Below are 21,064 nucleotides of genomic sequence, written 5' to 3'. Positions count from 1 at the left end.
CATGAAAGAAATTATTGGAAACCACTTCAGACTTTTTTTTTTTTTTAAGTTTACATGCCTTTTTTTTTTTTTTTTTCCTTTGGAACACCTCTGGTAAAGTGATTTTTTTTTTGTTGTTTTTAGAGTTTTCTTAAAGTAGAAACTGCAACTTCTATCTTTATTATTAGTTACAGCTGAGGGTGACTTCACAACTTGTTTTCAGAAAGGGACAGGAACAGCTCTTGATGAAATAGTCTCAGGCCCCCCAGGTAAAAAGGCAGGGGAGAATCAGTGCATTTAATTGTACAAATACAGCACCAGCCAGTGGTGGTCTAAGCTGTTCTTAACTACTGAGAATGTTCAGAAATTTCCCTCAGTTGGAGTGTGAGTACCCAGCACACAGGAAATAATTCTGCTGTCACTGCGTGAGATCTTGTGTTAAAAGCTCCTGCAGGGAGGGCAGATTGCTCTGGGTGGGGCAGCCACCCTGCTCCTCCTCCTCCTCTGCCAAAGGAGCAGCAGCTGGAGCTGGGGCATTCCCTGGCACTGCTGTCACTCCCAGGCCCTGCCTGGTGCCCTCTGATAGAACAGCAGGAGGGGACACACATGGAACAACCACGGTGACTAAACCAGGGCAGGAGTAAATCCTTTCCCTTGTGGTGTGACTAAGATGTGATCATTTATTTATTTTTTAAACCTTCAATTGCAGTGAGGGACTGAAGTCCTTGCTGCAGACTTTCTTTGCACATATACAAACAGGAACTTGAGAGTCTATAAAGTCTTTATTGAAAAATACAATTGCAATATTTTCATACAAAGTGAAGTTAATGGAACATAGTAACAACAAGAATTGTTTGACACTTCCATAAATATTTTTACAGAAACATCTACACAACTTCTGGACTTCAGCTTTTGTTACGCAGGTAAGAAAAACATGTTTTTATTTTACTTTAGTTGAATTTATAGTGGAGTTAAGTCTTAAATTTTCCTATTCTTCAGATGGGCAGGAATGACTGAAAACAGGGCTTTTAGCTTTTGCTTCCTCAGAAAGCCTTCTGGAACCTGAGTGTGCCACATCTTACATGAAGAACACCCCCTCCCCAGCAGAGGACTGGCATCCTGTACTGTGGGAGAGAGTGTTGATGCTTTCCTAACAAGTCTGGTGTTTTGGACCTATTTTAAATGAAAACAAGTGGTAAGTTTATGTGCAGCACCTGCTGACTGTGGTAGCAGGGGAGGGATTTCTCCCAGGCAGCCTGATTTAGACCTTTTACAAAAACCCCAAATCACAAAACCAAACTGCCAAGCCCTGTCCTTTAAACACCCAATCTAAGTGTATGTTTTAGGAGATGGGCACCACCTTTCTGCTGCTTAGTGAGCAAGGGCTACAGTGCCATCAAGAAAAGCAACAAGCATATAAACTTCCTTGCAGAAAGCACCCATTCCTGGCTTCCTGCATTCATTGCTGCGTATACATTGAGTTACAATGAATTCTTAATGCCATTTGCTGGCAAGAGGAGCAACGGGCTGTCAGATTGAAATAAATACAAAAGTCAAATTGTTTCAGTACAGAAAGACAGCTGAAGTCAGCCTTTGCAAAAAATATTCACATTTAGAAAGTGCCATTAAAAATATACAACAAAATTAATCTGCTTTAAACATGATGCTTCACAGCCCCATCCCAAGTGTCACCTTGGTAACATGAGTTCACTTTCAAACATTGCACAGCTCAAACCAATCAACACAATCACTGCCCTTGGTACAGCAAAGGGCCACACATTAAAGCTCAACACCGTGCTGCTTCTCAAGGGCACATGGACATCCTGAATCTGGACAGAGTCCATCCATGCAGCTTCCTGCAGGGCTCAAAACACACCCCTTGTCCCTTTGCAAGCAGAACTGGACTGTGTGAGAATGTTACTCCTAAGCTGGTAAGTTTGTGAGGGGGTTAGTGAGGAACCCTGACACTGTCTGTGGGTACTCTGTGCAGGGTTCCATGCTGAGGCACCTGGACCTGCCTGGCCACAGCTGGCAAGGGTGAAGCACTGACTAAAGCAAAGCTGTAAATACCTGCTGTGAGGTCCACAGCTGGGTTAGGGATATGTTCTCCAGGCAAGGCTGCAGAGGGGTCACTTGCTTTGTGAAGAGCTTAAGCAGGGCCTGGGGTTGTGTTGCAGGTCTGAGGTGGATCCTCACTGTCCCCAGAGCTGTCCCCCCTCGTGCCCTGGCCCAGGCTCGGCGCAGTCAGGGAGGGAGGAGCTGTGCAGGCTCAGTGGGACCCTCGGTCATTCGCTACGTCCTGGAGCCGTCTTAACAGAGCCGTGTGATTCTCCTGGCAGATTCGCTTGGCTGGGGCTTCAGTTCCATCTTCCAAGAGGATGCCTCTCTTCTTTGTGGGTGTTTCTCCAGTTCGAACCATGCTGTTGATTTCCTTTAGCCTCTGGAGGGAGCAGGGGAGCAAAAGCAGGATTGGCTCTCACTGTTTTGTGACTGCCCCAGTGTGATGTGAGCTGTTGTTAAATGCATTGCAGTGGGACTGGACAGGCTCTTTTGTGGAAATCTGTACTGTACCAAGGTATTTGTGTATCTGCATGCAGAGCTCAAAGGCTCATCCAGCCCTACAGCTGTGGCAGCTGCACAGGCAGTTTGATGAGCCTTAGGTGATGTATGTGTTGGACAAGGTAAACAAAACCATTTTGCTAATTTCACTACCAAAACCAAAAGAACAGTTAAGGATTTAAAAAATCCAACTGAACTCCTTGTCTCACCTTTGAGGGGCTGCTGCTGAAGTAGTAGAATATCTTCTCTTGGGGAGAGAGGGCAGACTCGTTCCTGTGTGGTGAGATGTACAGGGGGTGGTGCTGGGAGAGCTGCACTCTGCGGGGGGAGCCGAGGCGCACGAAGGGGTACGGCGAGAGCGGGGGAGACTCCGTCTGCTCGGAGAGAACAGAGACACTCAGCAGCTGCAGCCTGAGCAGCAAGGCTTCTCCACACAGATGATACCATACAGTGTACAACAAATGCAAGTTTTGTTGTGTTATTGGCCAGATTAGTATTTTTTAATTTAAGGAAATTTCACTACTAGTCAGTAGATAAAGTTCTATTTATTAAGAAAAAGCACAGAATGTAACTTACTGCATTTGAAGTGTACTTGAGGGCAAAGTCCTTGATCTGCTCGATGTAGACGTTGTTGTAGAACTGGATGAGGTCCCCGCGCTCCTCCTCCTCGGTGTCGCTGTTGGGGCCCGAGAGGCGGGTGGGGGTGGGGGGCGCGCTGGAGGGCTGAGGCACGGGCAGGGTGCTGCTGGAGCGCATCACCGGGCTGGAGTCACGGCTGCCTGCAGGGCACGGCACAGCCTCAGGGCATGGCACTGCCAGCCACCCCGGCAAACGGGCACCGGGGACACGGCCTGAGTGCCACCAGCACTCTGCCTGTTTGGATCCCTGAGCACTGTCCCTTACACAAAAGCTTGGTTGATTTCTAACTTCTTACTGGATGAACTGCAGGGGATTTGCTGTAGGAGCTGAGTTGAGCTGAAACTCCATTTTTCAGCATGTGTGTTATACTTTTAGCAGTAGCTAGTTCTTGTTGCTGCCTGGCTCCATTTCAAGTAAAGAATGGTAATCCTTTTCTGTCAGTAGGAGAAATATTTGGCTTGGCCATACTTCCTGGTAATTTAATGCAGGAAGTTGCAAAATATATGTATTTTTTTTGTCTTCCCTCCCTGTCACTCCCTTTGACAGAAAATATACCACCTACTGCTTATACCTCCATCATCTATTAAATACCTTGAAAATGGGTGGTAGGACTACACAACATCACCTCTTCAGTTTCCTTTATGAAAGTTAATTCAAGAAAAATGTGCCAGTTCACATATCAAGGGAAGAATCCCCAGAGCTGTCAGCTATGCTGAAGTCAATGCTGTGGGTGGTGTTCCTATTTCTGCAGACAGACAGTGCTACAAAAGAAACTGCTGCAGCTCTGTAGTTGTGTTAAGAGTAACTGTGAACCTGGGCTAGCCCACATTTCCTCATTCTGCAAAGATTACAAAGTTCTTAGGTGTGTGAGCTGATCTCAGAGCTCAGGCCAGCACAGCAAATTCCCAAGGTAAGTGCACGTGGGGAGGGATTTGAAACTGTCGGAGTGGGTGTGATAAAAACCTTGGGTTAGAGCAACTCTTATATCTTATCAACGTGTTCTTAATTGTGTCTAAGTTTACCAAAGGAGGAACTGTTTGGGGTGAAACAACACAAAATCCGACTCCGAGTTTACGCACGTAGTTTTGGAAATGGAATTAAACCCAAACACCTGGCATTTGGAGTCACTCACTTCTTTCTTTGTACTTGTCTTTGCTCCTGTCTGTGGGCGAGTTCTGCTGGCTGCTGCTGTCACTGCTGCCCGAGTGGCGGCGGCGGCGGCCCTTGATGAGGACGCTGCGATAGACCTGCAGGGACAGGGAGCAGCGTGAGCAGGGCAGGTGGAGCAGTCACCCAGCCAGGGAACGAGTGCCTGCTGACACCTCTGCTGCCAGAACTTCACTGTGGTACCAAACTGCTTCCTGCAGGGTAAAATACAGCCTCCTAAGAGGAGTAATAGCCCATGGGCACTGCCTCCTTCGGTTTTAAGTAAAGAACATTTTCCATTCTAGGTACAGTTCAGTAGAAAAAGCTTTCAGTAGTGCAGGATTTTGGATCTGACCACTCTCTATTGGGAATGATTCACAGATTGTATCCCCTTAATACTACATGTTGCTTTGCCAAGTGGTCTGTTCCCAAAATAGAATGAAGGCATTTAATAAACCAGATCCCACAAGGTACAATAGTGACTGTGCTCACGTGACTCTTGGCTTGCGGCTGTGTCCGGTAGCAGCGCATGATGTTCTGGAATGATCTGTCTTCATTAGTAACCTAAGAGGGATGCAAGAAAAGGTTCAGTTTTTCTGCAGGTTATTGGATTGTTTGTTTGGCTTGGGGTGGTTCTGTGTGTTTGTTGGTTTGGGGCTTTTTGAGGAAATAGTATTGGGAATATTAAGTATTAAAGGAGATTTTTGTCTTTTTCTTTGCTGCTACTTCACCTTAGTCATGACGTAGATGGCACACATCAGCAGCTGATCCAGGTGTCTGTCCATCATGATTTCAGGGCAGTGCACCAAGGAATACTCAAAGCAGGTCCAGATCTTTTTGCGCAGCTCATCAGACACATCGAGTTTGGCACAGAGGTCTCTCAGACGAACACTGGCCAAGTGATACACCTGTGACATTGGACACTGTACTGTGCTCAGGGCCACAGCAATGCTGCACTTCTGACCCAGCAAAAGAGTTGCCCAGACTTGCACACCTGCAAAGCTTGTGCAAATGCTAAGCCAAGAGAAGAATAACTAAATACAAACTTAACTGCTTTGCTTACAAGACACAGACATTCTCAGTACTGGTGTCAGTGCTAAGAAAACATTTGTTTGAAGCTTAAATTTTAAGCTATCCTGGCCACAGAAAGGGCACTATGTTGCCTACAGCAACGTTATATTGAATAAACTAGGAAGTCTCAAAAGTTAACCTCTTTCTTTGGAAGAGCCTTTAAGAAAAGGGACATCTTTAAGAACCTGCTGGCCAAGTACAGAATCTATCTGCAGATCCTGATGTGCCAGCACACTCCTTTGCTAGTGGGAAGTGATCTGCAAGAGAAAACTACTCTTCAGGTGTGTATGAATAATTGAGGTATAAATTAAAAGTAATATGCCCTCATTATAACAACCAGTAAGTGTGTATTTTTAAAATTACTGCAAGTTCACCAAAATAGTAACTAAGCAAAGCAAACTTAGATCAAAAAGTACCTTTCTGAAGAAGAGTGCAAGTGAGCCCATCTTGCGAGGCCTGATGGCTGTGGCACTGAAGTGCTGGGTCTGTCTCTGCTCCCCAGGGGAGATCTGCTGCACTGTTAACTGGCCTGGCAGCTGCAGCGCTGCCCCAGCCAGCTGAGGGTTCAGGGTGCCAGCCAGAGTCTGGGCACTCAGAGGCTGCATGGGCCCAGACACAGTCTGGGGCTGGGTACCTACATTTACTTGGACTGGGAAGAAAGTTATTCCTCCATTTTCATTGGCAATACCTGTAATGCAACAAAAAGAGCCAGAAATAAGAGCAAGCTGTGTGGGGGGGTTGTGTGCAGGGGAGAGGGGAATTGAGTTTTTAAAAATAATTCAGTACTTCTTTTATTAGCTAAAAATAACTAGACATTTAGTATATTATGCATGAAATTGTTTAATCAAAATATATTGGAAACTTCATCATGAGATGAGAAGATAATGAAGTTGAAGTAAGGTTTTCATTATAATGCAGTTCTCCCTGACTGTGTTCTAATACCCTGATGGAACAAGCCTGAATGGTGTGCAGCAGCTTTCCCCTCACCTTGCACGGGTATTGTCACCGTCTGCCCGTTGTTGGCTGTCACGGTGGCCGTTGCCACCGTCACAAGGGTCTGGCCAGGCACCGGGGTCACGGACACGGCCTCGGGGCTCACGTTCTGCACTGGCACCGTGCTCACCACGGGCTGCGGGGGCACCCTGACGGCCGTGCCGCCCTCGGGGGCACCGTCAGTGTCAGCGAACAGGCGCCGCCGCGTGGGGTTGGCTGTGGGAGAGCTGTACCTGTCATACAGGGTGGCTGGAGGGGAGGAGAGGCCTGGGGAGGAAAAACACACACACGGATATATATTTAACTCTTGTTTTATAATCCCTTGTTTTGCAAGGTGGTGAAAATCTAATGCAAACCAAAATATGTCATTCACAGCTCTTCAGGAAAAAAAATACAGATTGCTTTTAGAGATGACTTAATTAATTAATTAAATAATGCTGTATTTAATATTTTTTTAAGTTCATACATTATATTTTATTTTTTCTAGTGGAAAATGTTTGAGATGTCACATAATACATAGTGGGGTTTCTTTTCTAGTATAACAATAAAGCAAACCAATTAGAGTGTAAGCTCTGTGTGTGTGTGCATGTATAAATACAATTTAACACACACACAGAGATGCTGTTCATATCCATCACCTGAGAACACCCGATCAAAGCAGTATTGTTCACAGTGAAATGATGAATCCATCAGTCTTAGACCTCTGATTCAACTCTGTGAGCTGCAATAAAAACACCCTTTACCAATGTGTTTGCAGCTAACTGTACACTGGCATTAAAGCAGCTTTCTCCCATGCATAATTTAATCCAAGTAAGCAATGTACAGCATGTTCTGCTTTAAAAAATCTCACCTTTTCCCAGTCCTCCGCTTTCAGCACGAACCTCGTTTATTCGCCGTGGTGTCAATGGTGAACCTACAACACTGCTCCCAGCAGATCTCTCAAAGTACTGAGGTGGCATTACCTAAAACATGTATCCTTTTGTTAGTGTCTGTATCACACATTAACTACACAGCAATTTTTAAAAGCTACTGTGCTACAAATTTTGAACAGCAAAACTTTGTGGAAAAATAACAAAAAAAGTGACAAACTTACCCTAAGGCCAACAAAACCAGTAGTGAGTAGTGATGGTGCTGCTCTGAAGATACACACTGTAATAGTCTTTCTGTGGCTACTGTGAGTACTTTTTACCATATTTATTGTGTAAAAATCTTTCTGAGAGTTACTGGTCCAAACCTTCCCTGCTTGACCATTTTGTTCACTATTCTGCTACACCAATAAAATACTGGATGAAATACTGGGTGAGAATCATCTCTGCTGCAGATGTCTCCACAGAGATGTCCGTGACCAGGCCAGAGCACATGGCACTGCTACTGGGACATGTAAGTCCTCTCCTTGCCATCCTGTTTGATTATGAAAGCTGTGTAACACACAGAAAGATGTGCTCACCTCTTCACAAGTAGGAACTTTGTTTTCGTTCTCTCTGATCCTGTCCCACAGTACGGATTCCCGTTTCCAGGCCATACTTTCCAGGATCTGCTCTTCAATGTGGTTCAGGTGTTTCACCACTTCCCGACAAAGGCCATCCTCTGCTCTAATGAAAACCTCAATTACCTGTGCAGTGGATAATTAGGATCAACATAATGTACTTGTTTCATAGATCCATTTTTAAACAAAGCTCTAATTCCAATACTTGATTTTCAAGGAAGAAGAGGCTATCAGAAATATGAAAGCTGCGTTACTATGACTCAGTCCTAGGTTGTCATACAGGTCAATGAGCACTCATGACTTTGTAAGCATTTCTAGCTATCAAACACATTACCTTGTAAAAATGATAAACTGGAATGTCAAATATTTCAGTGACGAATGGGAAGTTTCCAGGTGGGTTGTATGTAAAAGTAATGATCTCCAGGCAACATGCCAGCAGAGACCTGTGAAACACATCTTGCTCCAGTATTGCCTGCAAGAGTTGCAAATTTTAAAGCTTATTTTACATAACTATAGAACAATAAAACACTTTCTATTGTCTCTACAGCAAGATTCTCAAGCTTATAAAAAGTGAAGCTATTTTTTAAGGGACAGAACTGAGTTCAAAATGAGCCATCTTTAAAATGGCTCATTAAAAATTAATGAGCCATTAAAAATTTCATCTATCTTTGTGTTTGCAAACACAATTTCTTGAACCTTGTTTCTTTCATTCAGGTGTACTTACAGGGTTCTTCTCAGAGATTTACCCTAATTTTAAACAGCTGACAATTGTGCTCTACATCTGTGTTCTTTTTTTCAGGTCCAACTTTAAAAGTGAGGAACCCTTTGATTAGTTTTCCTTACAGATAAGTCAGTGTCTCCCAGTCTCTTCCTCTCTTGCTCAATAACTGACTCCAAGACCTTGTAGTAGAGCATCTCAGCACGACGAAAATGTTTACTAGCAACATCTGCAGGGAGTTTAAATGGAAGCAACATTGTAAAATGCAATAAAAAAGTATTATATTCTTCATCTTCAGATACAGAAACACATAGCTTGTGTGGATTTCTGTACTGCTCTTCAGGAATAAACCAGTTACTTTCAAGTTAATAATGTAGGAATCTTTCTCCTACACTGCACTGACTTGTGAATGCACAGCAGAGTAACTTGCTATTGACCCCAGATTTTGGGTATCAGTATTACATTACCATGTATAAGAACATTCCTTAATGTAGCTATAAGAAACACAATGCAAATTCAGAAAATGCACCTGTATGGATCCACCTCGCACTGTGCAACAAAAAACACTGAAGCAACTAAGCTGACAAGAACAAAGGAAGGCCTTATTAAGAAACACGGTCAAGAGCATCTTCTTTATATTCAATCCATCTTCAGGCACTTCAGATATCAAGACAACTTTGCAAATCATGTTTTTGTGTTTATATTGGCACAATTTTAATACCTGTACTAATCCATCCTCATATGTAAGCCAAAGTTGGTGTTGGGTTTTGAAAGACTACAGTTACTCAGATTTTCCTTACCAGCACAGAAATCCATGCCATAATAATCTTATACTTGAGAGAAAAAGTGGTACACTTAGAAGTCTTTTTTCATTTCACTTATCTAGTGCTGAAAGTATGATCAAATTCCAGTGATTCAAGCTAAGGCTGATTATAAAATTTTACACAGCATTGAAATTTGCTATGTCTTAAGAACACAGGAAAAGGCAAGAAAAGTAGAAAAGACACCTGTGCCAAAGTATAACCTGTATGTAAAACTTAATTACAAGAGATGGATGTGTTTACAGGCATTTTATGGATAAGTAAAATGTTTCCCACCTTTGGAAAAATTACTGAATTCTCCTTCAGACTGAGTGCTCTGACAGTACACATCATGCATTTCTTTAACTCTGTTTGCAATGGATTGAGAAGGATCTCTGGAGCATGACCTGAAAATAAAAACTAAACATTTTCAATACATTATTCCTTCTAAGACCAAAACTACCCTATTTTTTTATATGTTGAAAGCATAAAAAATGGAAATATATTGCACAGCAATACAAACAGACCCAAATGTGTCTAACTGCAAGACAGTTTATCCACACGGAGAATATAGTTTGGTTTGCATCTCCTACAGTGTGGAGAGATTTCCTAGGTAGTGCCATTTGTTAAGCAGGAAGAAAAGTCTTGAAAATTTTATACTGGTAACTTGTGGTTAGAGAATCCCAGAACTGCTGGGTTTTAAATGGTGGATGTTCATCAATCTCTAAGGACAGATGCCTCTAAATAAAGGGAACAGTCCTTTGAAACATAAATGTTTCTGGATTCCATTTTACTGCAGTAGTAAAGGACTGGCTCACCTTTTAATTTACACTGTTCAGCATTAATGTTTGCTGTTCAAACTAGAATAGAAAATAGGTTTATTTGGCTAAATTTACCTGAGTATTTGCTCCAGATTTTCACTGGGGGCATTTTTCAGCCCTGCCAGCATCGTGTGCAGGCGGCTCAGGCTGTAGGTTGCTATGGAAACAGGAGTCACGTATGGGTTGCTCTCTTTAATATACTTGCGGCCAGTAAGGGGGGTTGTGGTCCTGAGTGATTTGGACTGAAAATAAAAAAATAACCACATATACACATGGACTCTGTTATGAACTTTGCTAAAGATCATAACCGAGAAACATCAATCTGCAGAATTCTTACTCTGCGTTAAGGAAAAAAAATGGCTCCTAATCAAACAGCCCAAACCAGACCATGACTCAGGTAAGAGCAATGAAGAATTTGTCTGTGGTATTCAGATGTTTGTATCAAAGAGTTCTGTAAGCAGAGGGGACGTGATCTATTTGGAAACGCAGATGCTGGAATTGAGTGTGAAACCATTCGACCAATCTCAAAAATCCCCCCTAAATCCCAGTATCTATTCCTAGCCCAAGTAACAAAGGTAGCTGTAGCTCATAGCAAGTGTACTGAGCCAGGACTTCCTTTCAGCAAGTTTAACCTTTAACATGAAAAGTCCTTCTGATCAGCATTTTAGTTTATTTGCATCAGATCAAGCCATCACATTAAAATAAAGTACCATCAAGGATATCCAATTAGAACACAGCAAGATCAATGCATCTTCTAATTACCTAACCACACAGTAACTTCTTTTAACAAATGCATTACATTCTACCATGAAGTCCAGCTCCCAATACTCCACACCCATTTTCTTCCCAGGCTACAAGATGTATTTCTGTCTCCATAGGCAGCCAGCGAGGGTGGCATATAAAAACAGCAACATAGACCATGCCATACTCACCCTGTCAAAATGCTGCTGCAAATTATGCTTCACTTGTACCCTTTCAGCTGTTTCCTGTCCTGAAGGTGTGTTTAGGCACCTCGTGAGAGTTCCAATTTCTTCATCGGCATCCTCGCCAAGGAATATTCGCTCATCGAGGTTTCCCACTGACAGCACATACTCCTCATAGGCCTTGTTGATGGCTTTGCTGCAGCAGAAAGGAAAGGCAGACAAACACCCTTTATTTAGACTGCTTTGTTCATCTGTTCACACACTGAACACAGTTCTGGCCTGGGGGAAGGCTACTTCAAATTTCTTTTGGCCTTCACTGAAGCTCCTTTAAGATCTACAGTACCTTATACATGACAGTGGCAAGGACATTATTTTCCCTAAGTATCTGATGTCCTGCCATTTATCCAGCTGAAGGAAGAACAGAGTAGAACACTGAGAACTCCTATTTCCTGAAAACTCAAAATTTACACTGCATCGCATTATAAACTACACTGAACCATTTTTATATCAAAACCATTTATATAATTTATATAATTTTTACATCATTATGGGTATTTATACCCATAAACATCTCTAAGCACCACCAAACCCATTTTTCCCCTCCCACTTCCTGCTAAATGTGCTCCCACTGCTTTTTCATAATAACTCAGAGTTACACACAAACAAAAAATGCAGAAAAGGGAAACGTAAGAATAACAGCAGACACCAGGTAACACCATCCTGAGGCACTGCTCCTCTCCCAAGCAGGCCGCAGCCCCAGCACGGCCAGAACAGGGAGGCAGTGCGGGATGGACATGCTGAAGACACAAGGCATGGCTGCCACCAGTGCTCAGATCAGGTGACAAGTGCAGCTGGGCCACACAGGGACACTCCTGCAAGCCAAGCCACACACAGGACTTACACGCTGTCTCCAAAGTTCCCAGGATCTAGAAATCCCGTCAGATTTTCATCTTTTCCTTTTAAAAGCTGTAAGACATTTAAGAACAAAGGATGGGTGTTTCATTTCTTATAAAGGTTTTGAAGGCAACAAGTAAGGAGAGATTCTTCTACATTACAAATTTACTGACCAACCTTTTTGTCAAAAAGCTTCCGAATATATGGCTTCCAAAAATGTTCCTTTATACCTTTTGCTTCTAAAACTAATCCATAATGTAAAGAACACAGTTTTTCAATGATGCAGGGAGGATCAGATGATACTTTATAATCCTTACTATGGAAGTCTTCAGGTAGACCTACAATTCAGAATATTGTATGATTCAATTTTGCAAATAAATATCCTGCTTCCTCATTAAACTTAAATTCTATGCTGCGTAGTCGAGGTAGTATGAAATTAGAACAGCAAGCTAATTAGTTCTCTTGAAAGAACAACTAATTACATAATGCCCACTCAACTGAGTAATGATATCAAAGCAAATTTTGAGATTTAAAAACATTAGTTACTGAGTGATAAAAATTATATATATCAATTCTAATAGGAAAAATAAATCAAACACTGGTGAATTAAAATATTTATTTGAGATAACAGTCCCAGGTCACATCCGAAGCACTACAAGTGAGGGCCAATCCTGTACAGCACTGAAAATGAAGTGCAAGTCTGGGAAGAGTTAAATCAGAAATTCAAAGGCATCTTCTCACTGTTCATTTGAATTTGTGGTTATCAAGTAAATCTACTTCCATTCTCTTCAGAGGGAGAAGAGCAGCAATCCAGAAATGAGAGAGAAACAAATCTCCTATCTGAGCCCTGGGTCCTTCTGAACTGCTGCACCACAGAACATCCCAATCTCACTGTGTCCAGTAATGGCTGTGTCTCTACGCACTTTTCCACTGACACTAAACTCTCATTAACTCAAAGTATTACTCTGGAACTTCCTTCAAGGTTGTTTCCACAGTACATCAAATTCCTGACCTAATGTATTATTGACAAAATTCATTAGTCTGTTATTCATACTACACTAACAGGAATGGAACTGTGTAGCCAGATACAGAAAATATTAGTTCCCATATATTACAAATCACTTTCTTTTTTCCAACATACCCTTAAAATTAGGATTCAGGAGCTCTTTACGGTTAGGACACTGCAGAGCATTTCCATACACGAGATCCAGAGCACATAACAAGAGATGGTAGGAATTGACCAAATCATCACTGATCATAGGAAAATTTCCTGTAATATTAGAAAGACACAAGACATAAAATGAGCAAGATTTTAAGACTTTTTTACCAAGAGACTGTAGATCTTTGTACTGCAATCAGTAGTAGAATCTTGGAAACACAGAGTTGGGTGACTAAGTATCTAGATAGCAACACAGGCAGTAAAGCAGACTTACAATAACATATAACTAATATAAAAGTAAAATACTTTTTCAAAAACAAGAACTGTGCAGGAACCCAAATATATTGTGCTGTTTTGAAATCAAACCTTACCAAAATATTGATAAATAAGCAGTTTCTGCTCCCTCGTTCACAGTAATCTCATTAAGCAGTGCATAAATAACTTGAAGCAGCACAAACTGCATCATGCAAGCTGCCTCAAGGAAGAAGAACATGCTTCTGTAACGCTGGCAGCACCAGCCCCACTGCCTGGCACAGCCACATCCTTCACTGGATTCCCACTGCACCTGACCCAAAGCAATTCTGCTTTGAAGGCCAAGGAGGAGTAGGATGGGTTCTGAGGCTCAACTTTTCCTCTTTTCCCCAGCTCTGCACTGCTGTAAACACCTGCAGTGTTGGCAAGGCTAGACCCAGGATTTCAGACAGCCCAGAAACTGCCCCCTCCTTCAGCCCCTGCCCCTCACTCCCAGAACAAACCTGTACTTAGCTCAAAGTCAGATTTTTTTTAACAATCTGTTTGGTTGCAAAACAATTTGCTGGTGCATACTCGTAAATAGTAACAAACATAACTTAATTTCTCTTGTTCTTTACAGAAGGGCTAAAATGCGCCTATCTCTAGACCTGGTTTATTAAGTATTTTTTATCTATAATTTTCCTGCAGAAAAGAATCCTTGTAACCTCTTCATTCTTTTAAGACCTTTCACAAAGATTACAAGCAGAGTTGAACATTACTCTTTATTGAACTAATTTATGTTTATGATGTTCCTCTAGAGGAGTGGCCATAGCTAAAATAGTTTAGTAAAATAAATTATACAATTAATCAATAACATAAATCACAATTCTGTTACTCTTCATGCACAGCATGATATTTCTATTACTTCTTAAATACTAATGACTCTTCCACTCTTTCCACCCTCTCGTTTTTCTCAGGGAAGCTCCAAATCACTTAGCTGAACCCACTATGAAGAACAGGTTTAAATGCTTGAAGAAACCTATCATACAGTAATAAATTCACTTAGAATACATTGAAATGGATATATGATTACAAATTTTTTCTCAATTATGCTGTTATTTTTTTACCAGTAACATACCAGTTTGTTCAAATTTATGTTATTTTCTGGTTCCACGTTTGTTAGAATAAAAATTATTTAAATGCAGATTATTTAAATTATTTAAAATAATGAACCCTAGATGAAATTTTAATTAACGTTATCCACTTATCAGTTATTTACAAATCATTCATGGTTCACAGCAAAGCAATGACAATCCTAAATACTATTAGCAAACCTTTAATCAATAAAATTCTCAAAGTAACTGTCAGAACATAAGTTCAATTCCACAACCATGACAACTACCACGGCGATCCTTACTGTCAGTACAAAAATAAATATAATTTCACAGTACCGGTAGTTCCATAGTAATTTTCTGTTGCTGACATTTCAAACAAGGCTCCTTTTCACAACCTTGTATCAAATAATAAAAAAATAGGTATTTTTCCCCCATCAATTTTAAAGAAAGAAACAAAAGAGTTTGAAGAGCAGTTCTTACAAAGAGTTTGCTGAAGTGCAGTCCCCCTGAACAAGGGGGTCCCTCAGTGTGCAGTGCATGAACTGAAGGCAATGGGCTGCAGGAGCAGACAAGCCTGGGCCTGCCACTGCTGTGTGGTTGCTGTGATAAGGATTTAATCTGCCCACCCCCAAACCACACAGCACAAAACCCCACACCAACACCCAATGCCTTAACAGTTAACACTCAGTTTCCATTTTTAAAGTGATGCCACACTTTAATAATAATTTAGTAACTTTACAGCTTCTCTGCACTGTAATTTTTTCTTTTCCTTGTAAAATTCAATTGGATGTGTTATCAACATGGTATTCTCCATAGGGTTAGTTCCCATATCTGAAGCTGCTTGTCATTAACACGTAGTCAATGGATGATGCAGTAACTCAAACATATCAGTCACTAACTTAGCAACAGGAAGAACCATGAAGTCCCTCTGCACCTTGTCAGCCATCCAATCTTCCCACAGAAGTGAGGACTTTACAGGAGGGAAAAGAAAAACCTGTGATTTTCCAGACTGACCTACTTACTCTCTCAGCTGCCTACCTGTGCTAAGGAAGTGAAGTCCTGACTAACTGGAAGCAAGTACAGCACTAAGTCTGCTCTGGGATCAGTGGTTGAAATCATGCTGTGTTTCAGGCTGAAAGCACCATACTTGTTTAGGAAAGAATGCTCTTGCACAATAAGGTGGAATTTGCAGCCTTACAAAAAGGCATCTTCTTCACAGTATGGAGTGCTCAGAGCAGCACTTGTGCCCCAGCACTCCCTTCCTGCTTTTGTGCAGGGATGTGGTGCTGGGGGTCCAGCACTGCTGCCAGGAACCCTCTGCAGTGTGGTACAGTGTAGAAAGAAAGGCTTTGTAAACAAAGTTCTGTGCTGAACAAAATTAGTGCCAGGACATTCAATATTGCCACAGCCTAGCCTCAAAATCATCCAGTTAAGGAAATCATAGCACAGTTTAGGAATCTTAACACTGATTCTCTTTCAAATTTGAAAAAAACACATCCCACCACACACTCACAAATAAAAAAAAAAATTCCTTTTATCCCTTTCCTTGAAGAAATTAAAATATTGGTTTTCCTCCGATAGGTATTATATTATGAAAGAAAAGTCAAGTTACTGGACATCATCAGTGGATCTGAACCTACAATAATGCTCTTTCCACGTGGAATATCAATCCTGTCTTCACCTTCCCCAAAGCACTACCTTAGTATACATCACTAATAGTGAACACTCACCAAAGCAGGACCTGAAACTAGGCCTAGGGATGTGGAAACTCTTGAAGACACAAATTTAATGCGGAAAGATTTTAGACTATACATGCTGTGACTGAACAACTGAAGCCTAAAATGAGGATTTAATCCTGCTCCTTCCTTTTTCTCCCAACAGTCACTATCAAGAACAACATCTGAAATTCTCTACTGTTCCTACAAGCTTTAGGGCTGCTCTTAAAATAAAGATTAAATTTACACTGCACCTATTGGGTATTTTAAGGACTGATATAAAACAATGACTAATAAAGCTATGTCTGCTGTATTTAATTCCCTTCAGATCCCTTACCTTTTGCATGAACGAACAGGACCCAGCAAAACTGGAAAACTTCGGTCACAGTACAGGGTTGTCGTCTTTTGGAGGAAAATACAGAAGAAGACAAAAAGCTCAATTAATCAAAAATAATAAAACATCATACAAGAGTCACTAATTCAAAGAGAAAGCTAAGCTTTACTACAGTGTGGCCGAAATCTTACACCCTTGCCACAAAACTCTGGCTAAAGGAAATACAGAATGATGCACTAAACCTAGAAGAGGTTTAGTGTAGGCACAACTGGAACCCCAGTTTCAGCCTACAAGTTCAATTCCACAGCATTCCAAATACAAACAATAACAACAAAACAAAGCTTCTGCTATAAAGTAAAATATCCACAAGATCTGCAGCTATGAAGAAATCCATGGGAATTACTGGGCAGTGAAACAGACTGAGCAGTACTGTGAGTTATTAAAGCCATGCAGATCATAAAAGGATCAGATTATTCCTGTCTTTCCCATCTTTACAACATTAGTGCTTCCCTTGCCTACAGGCTGAAATCTCTCCCCTCTCTCCCATCCCCCAAATCATCAGAAACTCAGCAGTTTTGGGACTTCCTGCCCCTATCAGATCTGAAACTGAAAAAGAGATTAAAATTTTACTGCAAGCAAGAACAAATCAACTCTGATATTATAAACAACTATGAAAATACAGTCAAAATACAACTAAAACAACCAAGCAACTTCATTATATTTTCACTAAAGTAATGCTCTACAAGCAGTCTGGAAATAATAGAAACACACCTCTGTTTCCTTCCTCTCTGTTGACGAGGTTGATCTTCTTGAGGATACCTGAAAATGTCCTGAAAAATGGGCTCATACTTCTTAAAAATGACTGCAGAAACGGTGAAGTTCCTCTCTAATCTCTCAGTTCGCTCTCTGAACTGGGATGGTAGATTTGCCATGTCTTCCCACTTCTTCATCTTGTTAAAAAACTCAATCAAGCTGCAAATACCGAATGGGTTAGATCAGAAAGGCCACAGTTTTTCATGCAGAATTAAACTCTACATTTTCAACAAAAGTGCAATTTTTACTGCCCAAACTACTGATGAAATGGTGGCACTGCAAACATGACAATGAACTCAGAGCCAGTCCTTCACCCATAAACATGGATGAGCTCAGACAGCTCATGAAATATTTTTAGATCCTTGGCTGGTAACCTCATTAACTATGTACTCACAGGTCTGGCATCTTCTCACAAAGACAAAATCAATTCCAACAGTTAGATTAATTTGAAATCAGTTTCCAACAGTTAGATTAATTTTCTGAATAATTTATTAATTTAAATAAAACAGCCTGTGAGATCTACAATGCTAAGAATATTCTACAAAGTAGGAGAAACCTCTTAAGTTTTAGTAAATTGCACTTTGCAAATTTGGCTTTAATTCCTTTACAGCTTCTTTATCTACATCTTCTTTATCAGTGTTATTAGTCTTGATAGCCCAGATCACAGAACCAATTTATCAACATTCAATTCCCTGAATTTCTGATTTGGAAAATAAAAGCTTATAGAGGAAAGCTTTTGCATTGTTTAATCAACAGCAATGCTTCAACAGTAGAGGAAATGGGCTAAGAAGTACATAAGAACATTCTTTTTTTTTTTTCTGGTGAGAATATATGGAATTTTTAGAAAACAATGAGATTTCTAATAAAGTCAATTATTTCAGAAGATTTTATTTATTCCTTTATAGACATAAACATCTGACACAAAATTGTTTGTCAGATTCTGATCACATTTAGTGATTTTACCAAAACCATGTGAAAATTGAAGTCTTATGCAAAAACAGAGATAAAGCTTGTGAACATTTTCACAATTAACTACAAATGTTTCTCATGTGAAAAGTTCACAATTTGCACATTCTCAAAATTCACGGTTTTTCAGTGTCTGGCTTCTTGCTCCTTTGAGTGAAGGATGTCAATCTCTTATTTTGAAAACCAATGTTTTCATGAACACAGTACTGCCCTACTTCTTTGGCAGTGGGCTGTAACACAAACATTCTGGGGACATAAAGTATAGACTCTAGACAGACTTCAAAAACAGGAAACAAGAAACACATTTAGCTTTTATTCTTGATTTCCAATTTCACAAGGTGATAAGCACTCTTTGTGATTTTGTAAGTGTCTAAAAATCAGCAAGAATAAAAGTTACCTTTGGTCTGAACAGCGCAGGATTCTGGTTAAGGACACATAATTTCCTTCTGCTGTTCCCCTGCTCACAGTTGGAATTGCTTTCCTGCAAGCCACATACAAGGCACAAGCCAGCCAATGCATGTCATTTCCCTGTGAATCAAAACATCAGGCATCTAAAAACCTGCACTGAAAACAAAAACATGCTTTTCAGCTACCCCAACAGCGGGGAAAAGCACTGTGTCCATAACAGATGAAGTTCCATCAGTGAGAAAGTTGATTTGCTGTTTCAAACTTCTGTTGTGCTTTGGGTTTTTAACTGCAACAAAACAGGTGCTAAATAGACACTGAACACTGATCAGCACCAAACCTTACTAGTTGCCATTATAAATTTTACATTTGACTCAAAATATGAAATATATTTTCAGTATATGAAAATATATTTTCAGTGTTCTTCGACAGCATTTTGTACTGCTTGAATTTAAAAGAAAAAGGCAAAAAAAAAAAAAAAGAAAAAAGAAAAAAAGAAACTACTGTAGTTCTTGCAACCAAAACATCCTTCTGCCCTGAACAGACAGCAGGAAATGAAAAACATTGCTTCCATTTTGCTCTGTATTAAACAGCAGAACAATTATTCAATCTGGTACCCAAAGACATTAGTTATTTCTAATGAGCACTTGAAATTTTATTCTTCGTCTTTGAGTAAAGAATAACACCTCAGTGGAAAAAACAACGGGAAGAAAGAAGGGGCCAAACTGAATTCGATGCTGGGGTTTTTGGTTCTGTAGGGCTCCGTGGTGCCAGGGGACCGGCTGAGCGCCCACCTGGGGGTGTGCGAGGCAAGGCTCGTTCCCGAGCACCGCCGCCCGCCGCGGTGGGACAGCGGCGCTGCCGGAGCCGCTCCTCCTTCCCGCAGCGCCGAGCCCGGCCGGGCGCGGAGCTCTGCCCCGAGAGCCGCCCTGCCGCGGCGGGGCATGGCGGGGGCACCGGGGTTATCACAGGCGCCACCTTTGCTGTAGCAAGGCACCGATAAAAGGCGCTCCCGAAGCTCCCGGGCGCGTCACCGCGTGTTCCTGTTTTCCAGAACGACGCGACCAACCCTTCACCCTTCACCCTTCACCCCCAGCCCGGGACGTGTCGCGGCCGCGCGAGCCCCTCAGAAATAAGTGACAAATGCGGTCGCACCTGCGCTGGCAGCCCCGCGGGGCCCGCGCCGGCCGAGGCCACCGCGCCGCTCCTCGGCCGAGCTGCGGGAGCCGCGGGACCGCAGCAACGGGGGCTCTTCCATTTTTAACACCTTTCCACCGCTATGACTCCCAGTTCCGATGGTCATTCCCGGCCGCCCGGGCGGTGCGAGGGAGAGGCCGCCGCGCCCCCGCCGCCGTCCCTTCCCTCCGCACCTCACCCGCGTCCCGCCGCGCTCTCCCCGGCCGGCCGCGGCCCCGCCACCCCTCCCTCACCTCCAGGGTGTAGTTGCGCCTCATGCTCTGGTAGCTCAGCCAGGCCTCGGCGCGGGCGCGCTCGTCCATGTTGAGGCTCCTGCAGAGCTCCTCGTAGCGCTGCCGGGTCTCGCCGTCCTCGCCCGGCGGGGACGGGGCGGCGGCCGCGGCCCCCGCGGGACCCGGCTCGGCCCCGGCCGCCTCCTCGCCCGCCATGCCGCGCCCCGCCGCTGGGGGGCAGCGCCGCGCTCCGCGCCTGCGCCGCCGCCCCGCGCGTTCGAATCCAAACACCGGGGGACGGCCCCGCCCCCGCCGCGCGCCGCGCCCGCTCATTGGCCCGCGGGGCGACCGCCCGCCCCGCCCGCGCGCAGGCGCACGGCGCGCGCTCCTAGCACGCACCGCGAGCCCCGGGCGGGGCGGGGCCGGGGCCGTGAGGGGGACCCGGAACGGGCGGAGAGCGGCGGGCCCGCAGCGGCTGTGCACAATAGACACACAAATACACACACACAAATATACACAAATATGGGCACAGAGTGCGGGGTACGGGCTGCACACAAATATGTACACAGAGTGCGGGGTACGAGCTGCACACAAATATACACACAAATATGTGCACAGAGTGCGGGGTACGGGCTGCACACAAATATACACACAAATATGTGCACAGAGTGCGGGGTACGGGCTGCACACAAATATACACACAAATATGTGCACAGAGTGCGGGGTACGGGCTGCACACAAATATACACACAAATATGTGCACAGAGTGCGGGGTACGGGCTGTACACAAATATGTACACACAAATGTACACAGAGTGCGGGGTACGGGCTGTACACAAATATACACAAATAGACACACAAATATGAGCACGGTACAGGCTGTACACT

At 42.8% G+C, this 21,064-nt stretch overlaps 1 protein-coding gene across 4 annotated transcripts; it reads right to left on the bottom strand.

The window, feature by feature from the left end:
* Positions 1-742: 742 nt before the first annotated feature.
* On the bottom strand, positions 743-20,450 carry RBL2 (RB transcriptional corepressor like 2). Of its 4 annotated transcripts, none has more exons than XM_072934433.1 (22): positions 20,198-20,450; positions 18,760-18,890; positions 17,355-17,555; positions 16,587-16,651; positions 13,171-13,299; positions 12,207-12,367; positions 12,037-12,101; positions 11,145-11,331; positions 10,288-10,454; positions 9,689-9,798; positions 8,717-8,820; positions 8,208-8,345; positions 7,835-7,999; positions 7,238-7,349; positions 6,382-6,654; positions 5,811-6,082; positions 5,055-5,246; positions 4,816-4,887; positions 4,310-4,424; positions 3,115-3,317; positions 2,748-2,915; positions 743-2,419 (listed from the first exon to the last, which is right to left on the bottom strand). In XM_072934433.1, exons 1-22 carry the CDS (start codon positions 20,390-20,392, stop codon positions 2,249-2,251), a joined length of 3,396 nt encoding a protein of 1,131 aa, XP_072790534.1. In that variant the 5' UTR covers positions 20,393-20,450; the 3' UTR covers positions 743-2,248. The 4 variants fall into 4 exon arrangements, with proteins under 4 accessions (XP_072790534.1, XP_072790535.1, XP_030137991.2 ...); XM_072934434.1 differs by having other exon boundaries at positions 2,748-2,912; positions 20,198-20,449; XM_030282131.4 differs by having other exon boundaries at positions 5,055-5,231; positions 20,198-20,449.
* Positions 20,451-21,064: the final 614 nt, after the last annotated feature.

This window comes from Taeniopygia guttata, chromosome 11 (assembly GCF_048771995.1).
Source record: "Taeniopygia guttata chromosome 11, bTaeGut7.mat, whole genome shotgun sequence".
NCBI lineage: Eukaryota > Metazoa > Chordata > Aves > Passeriformes > Estrildidae > Taeniopygia > Taeniopygia guttata.
The sequence above is the reverse complement of the archived record's forward strand: the minus strand, read 5'-3'. Positions and strand labels throughout refer to the sequence as shown.

Excerpts from the sequence above, each read along its gene's own strand:
- RBL2 (XM_072934433.1), bottom strand. The coding sequence starts at position 20,392 with ATGGCGGGCGAGGAGGCGGCCGGGGCCGAGCCGGGTCCCGCGGGGGCC. Across the intron at positions 13,300-16,586 it reads CCTGTTCGTTCATGCAAAAG|GAAATTTTCCTATGATCAGT; the intron begins GTAAGGGATCTG and ends CTAATATTACAG. Across the intron at positions 3,318-4,309 it reads AGACAAGTACAAAGAAAGAA|GCAGCCGTGACTCCAGCCCG; the intron begins GTGAGTGACTCC and ends CGTGCCCTGCAG.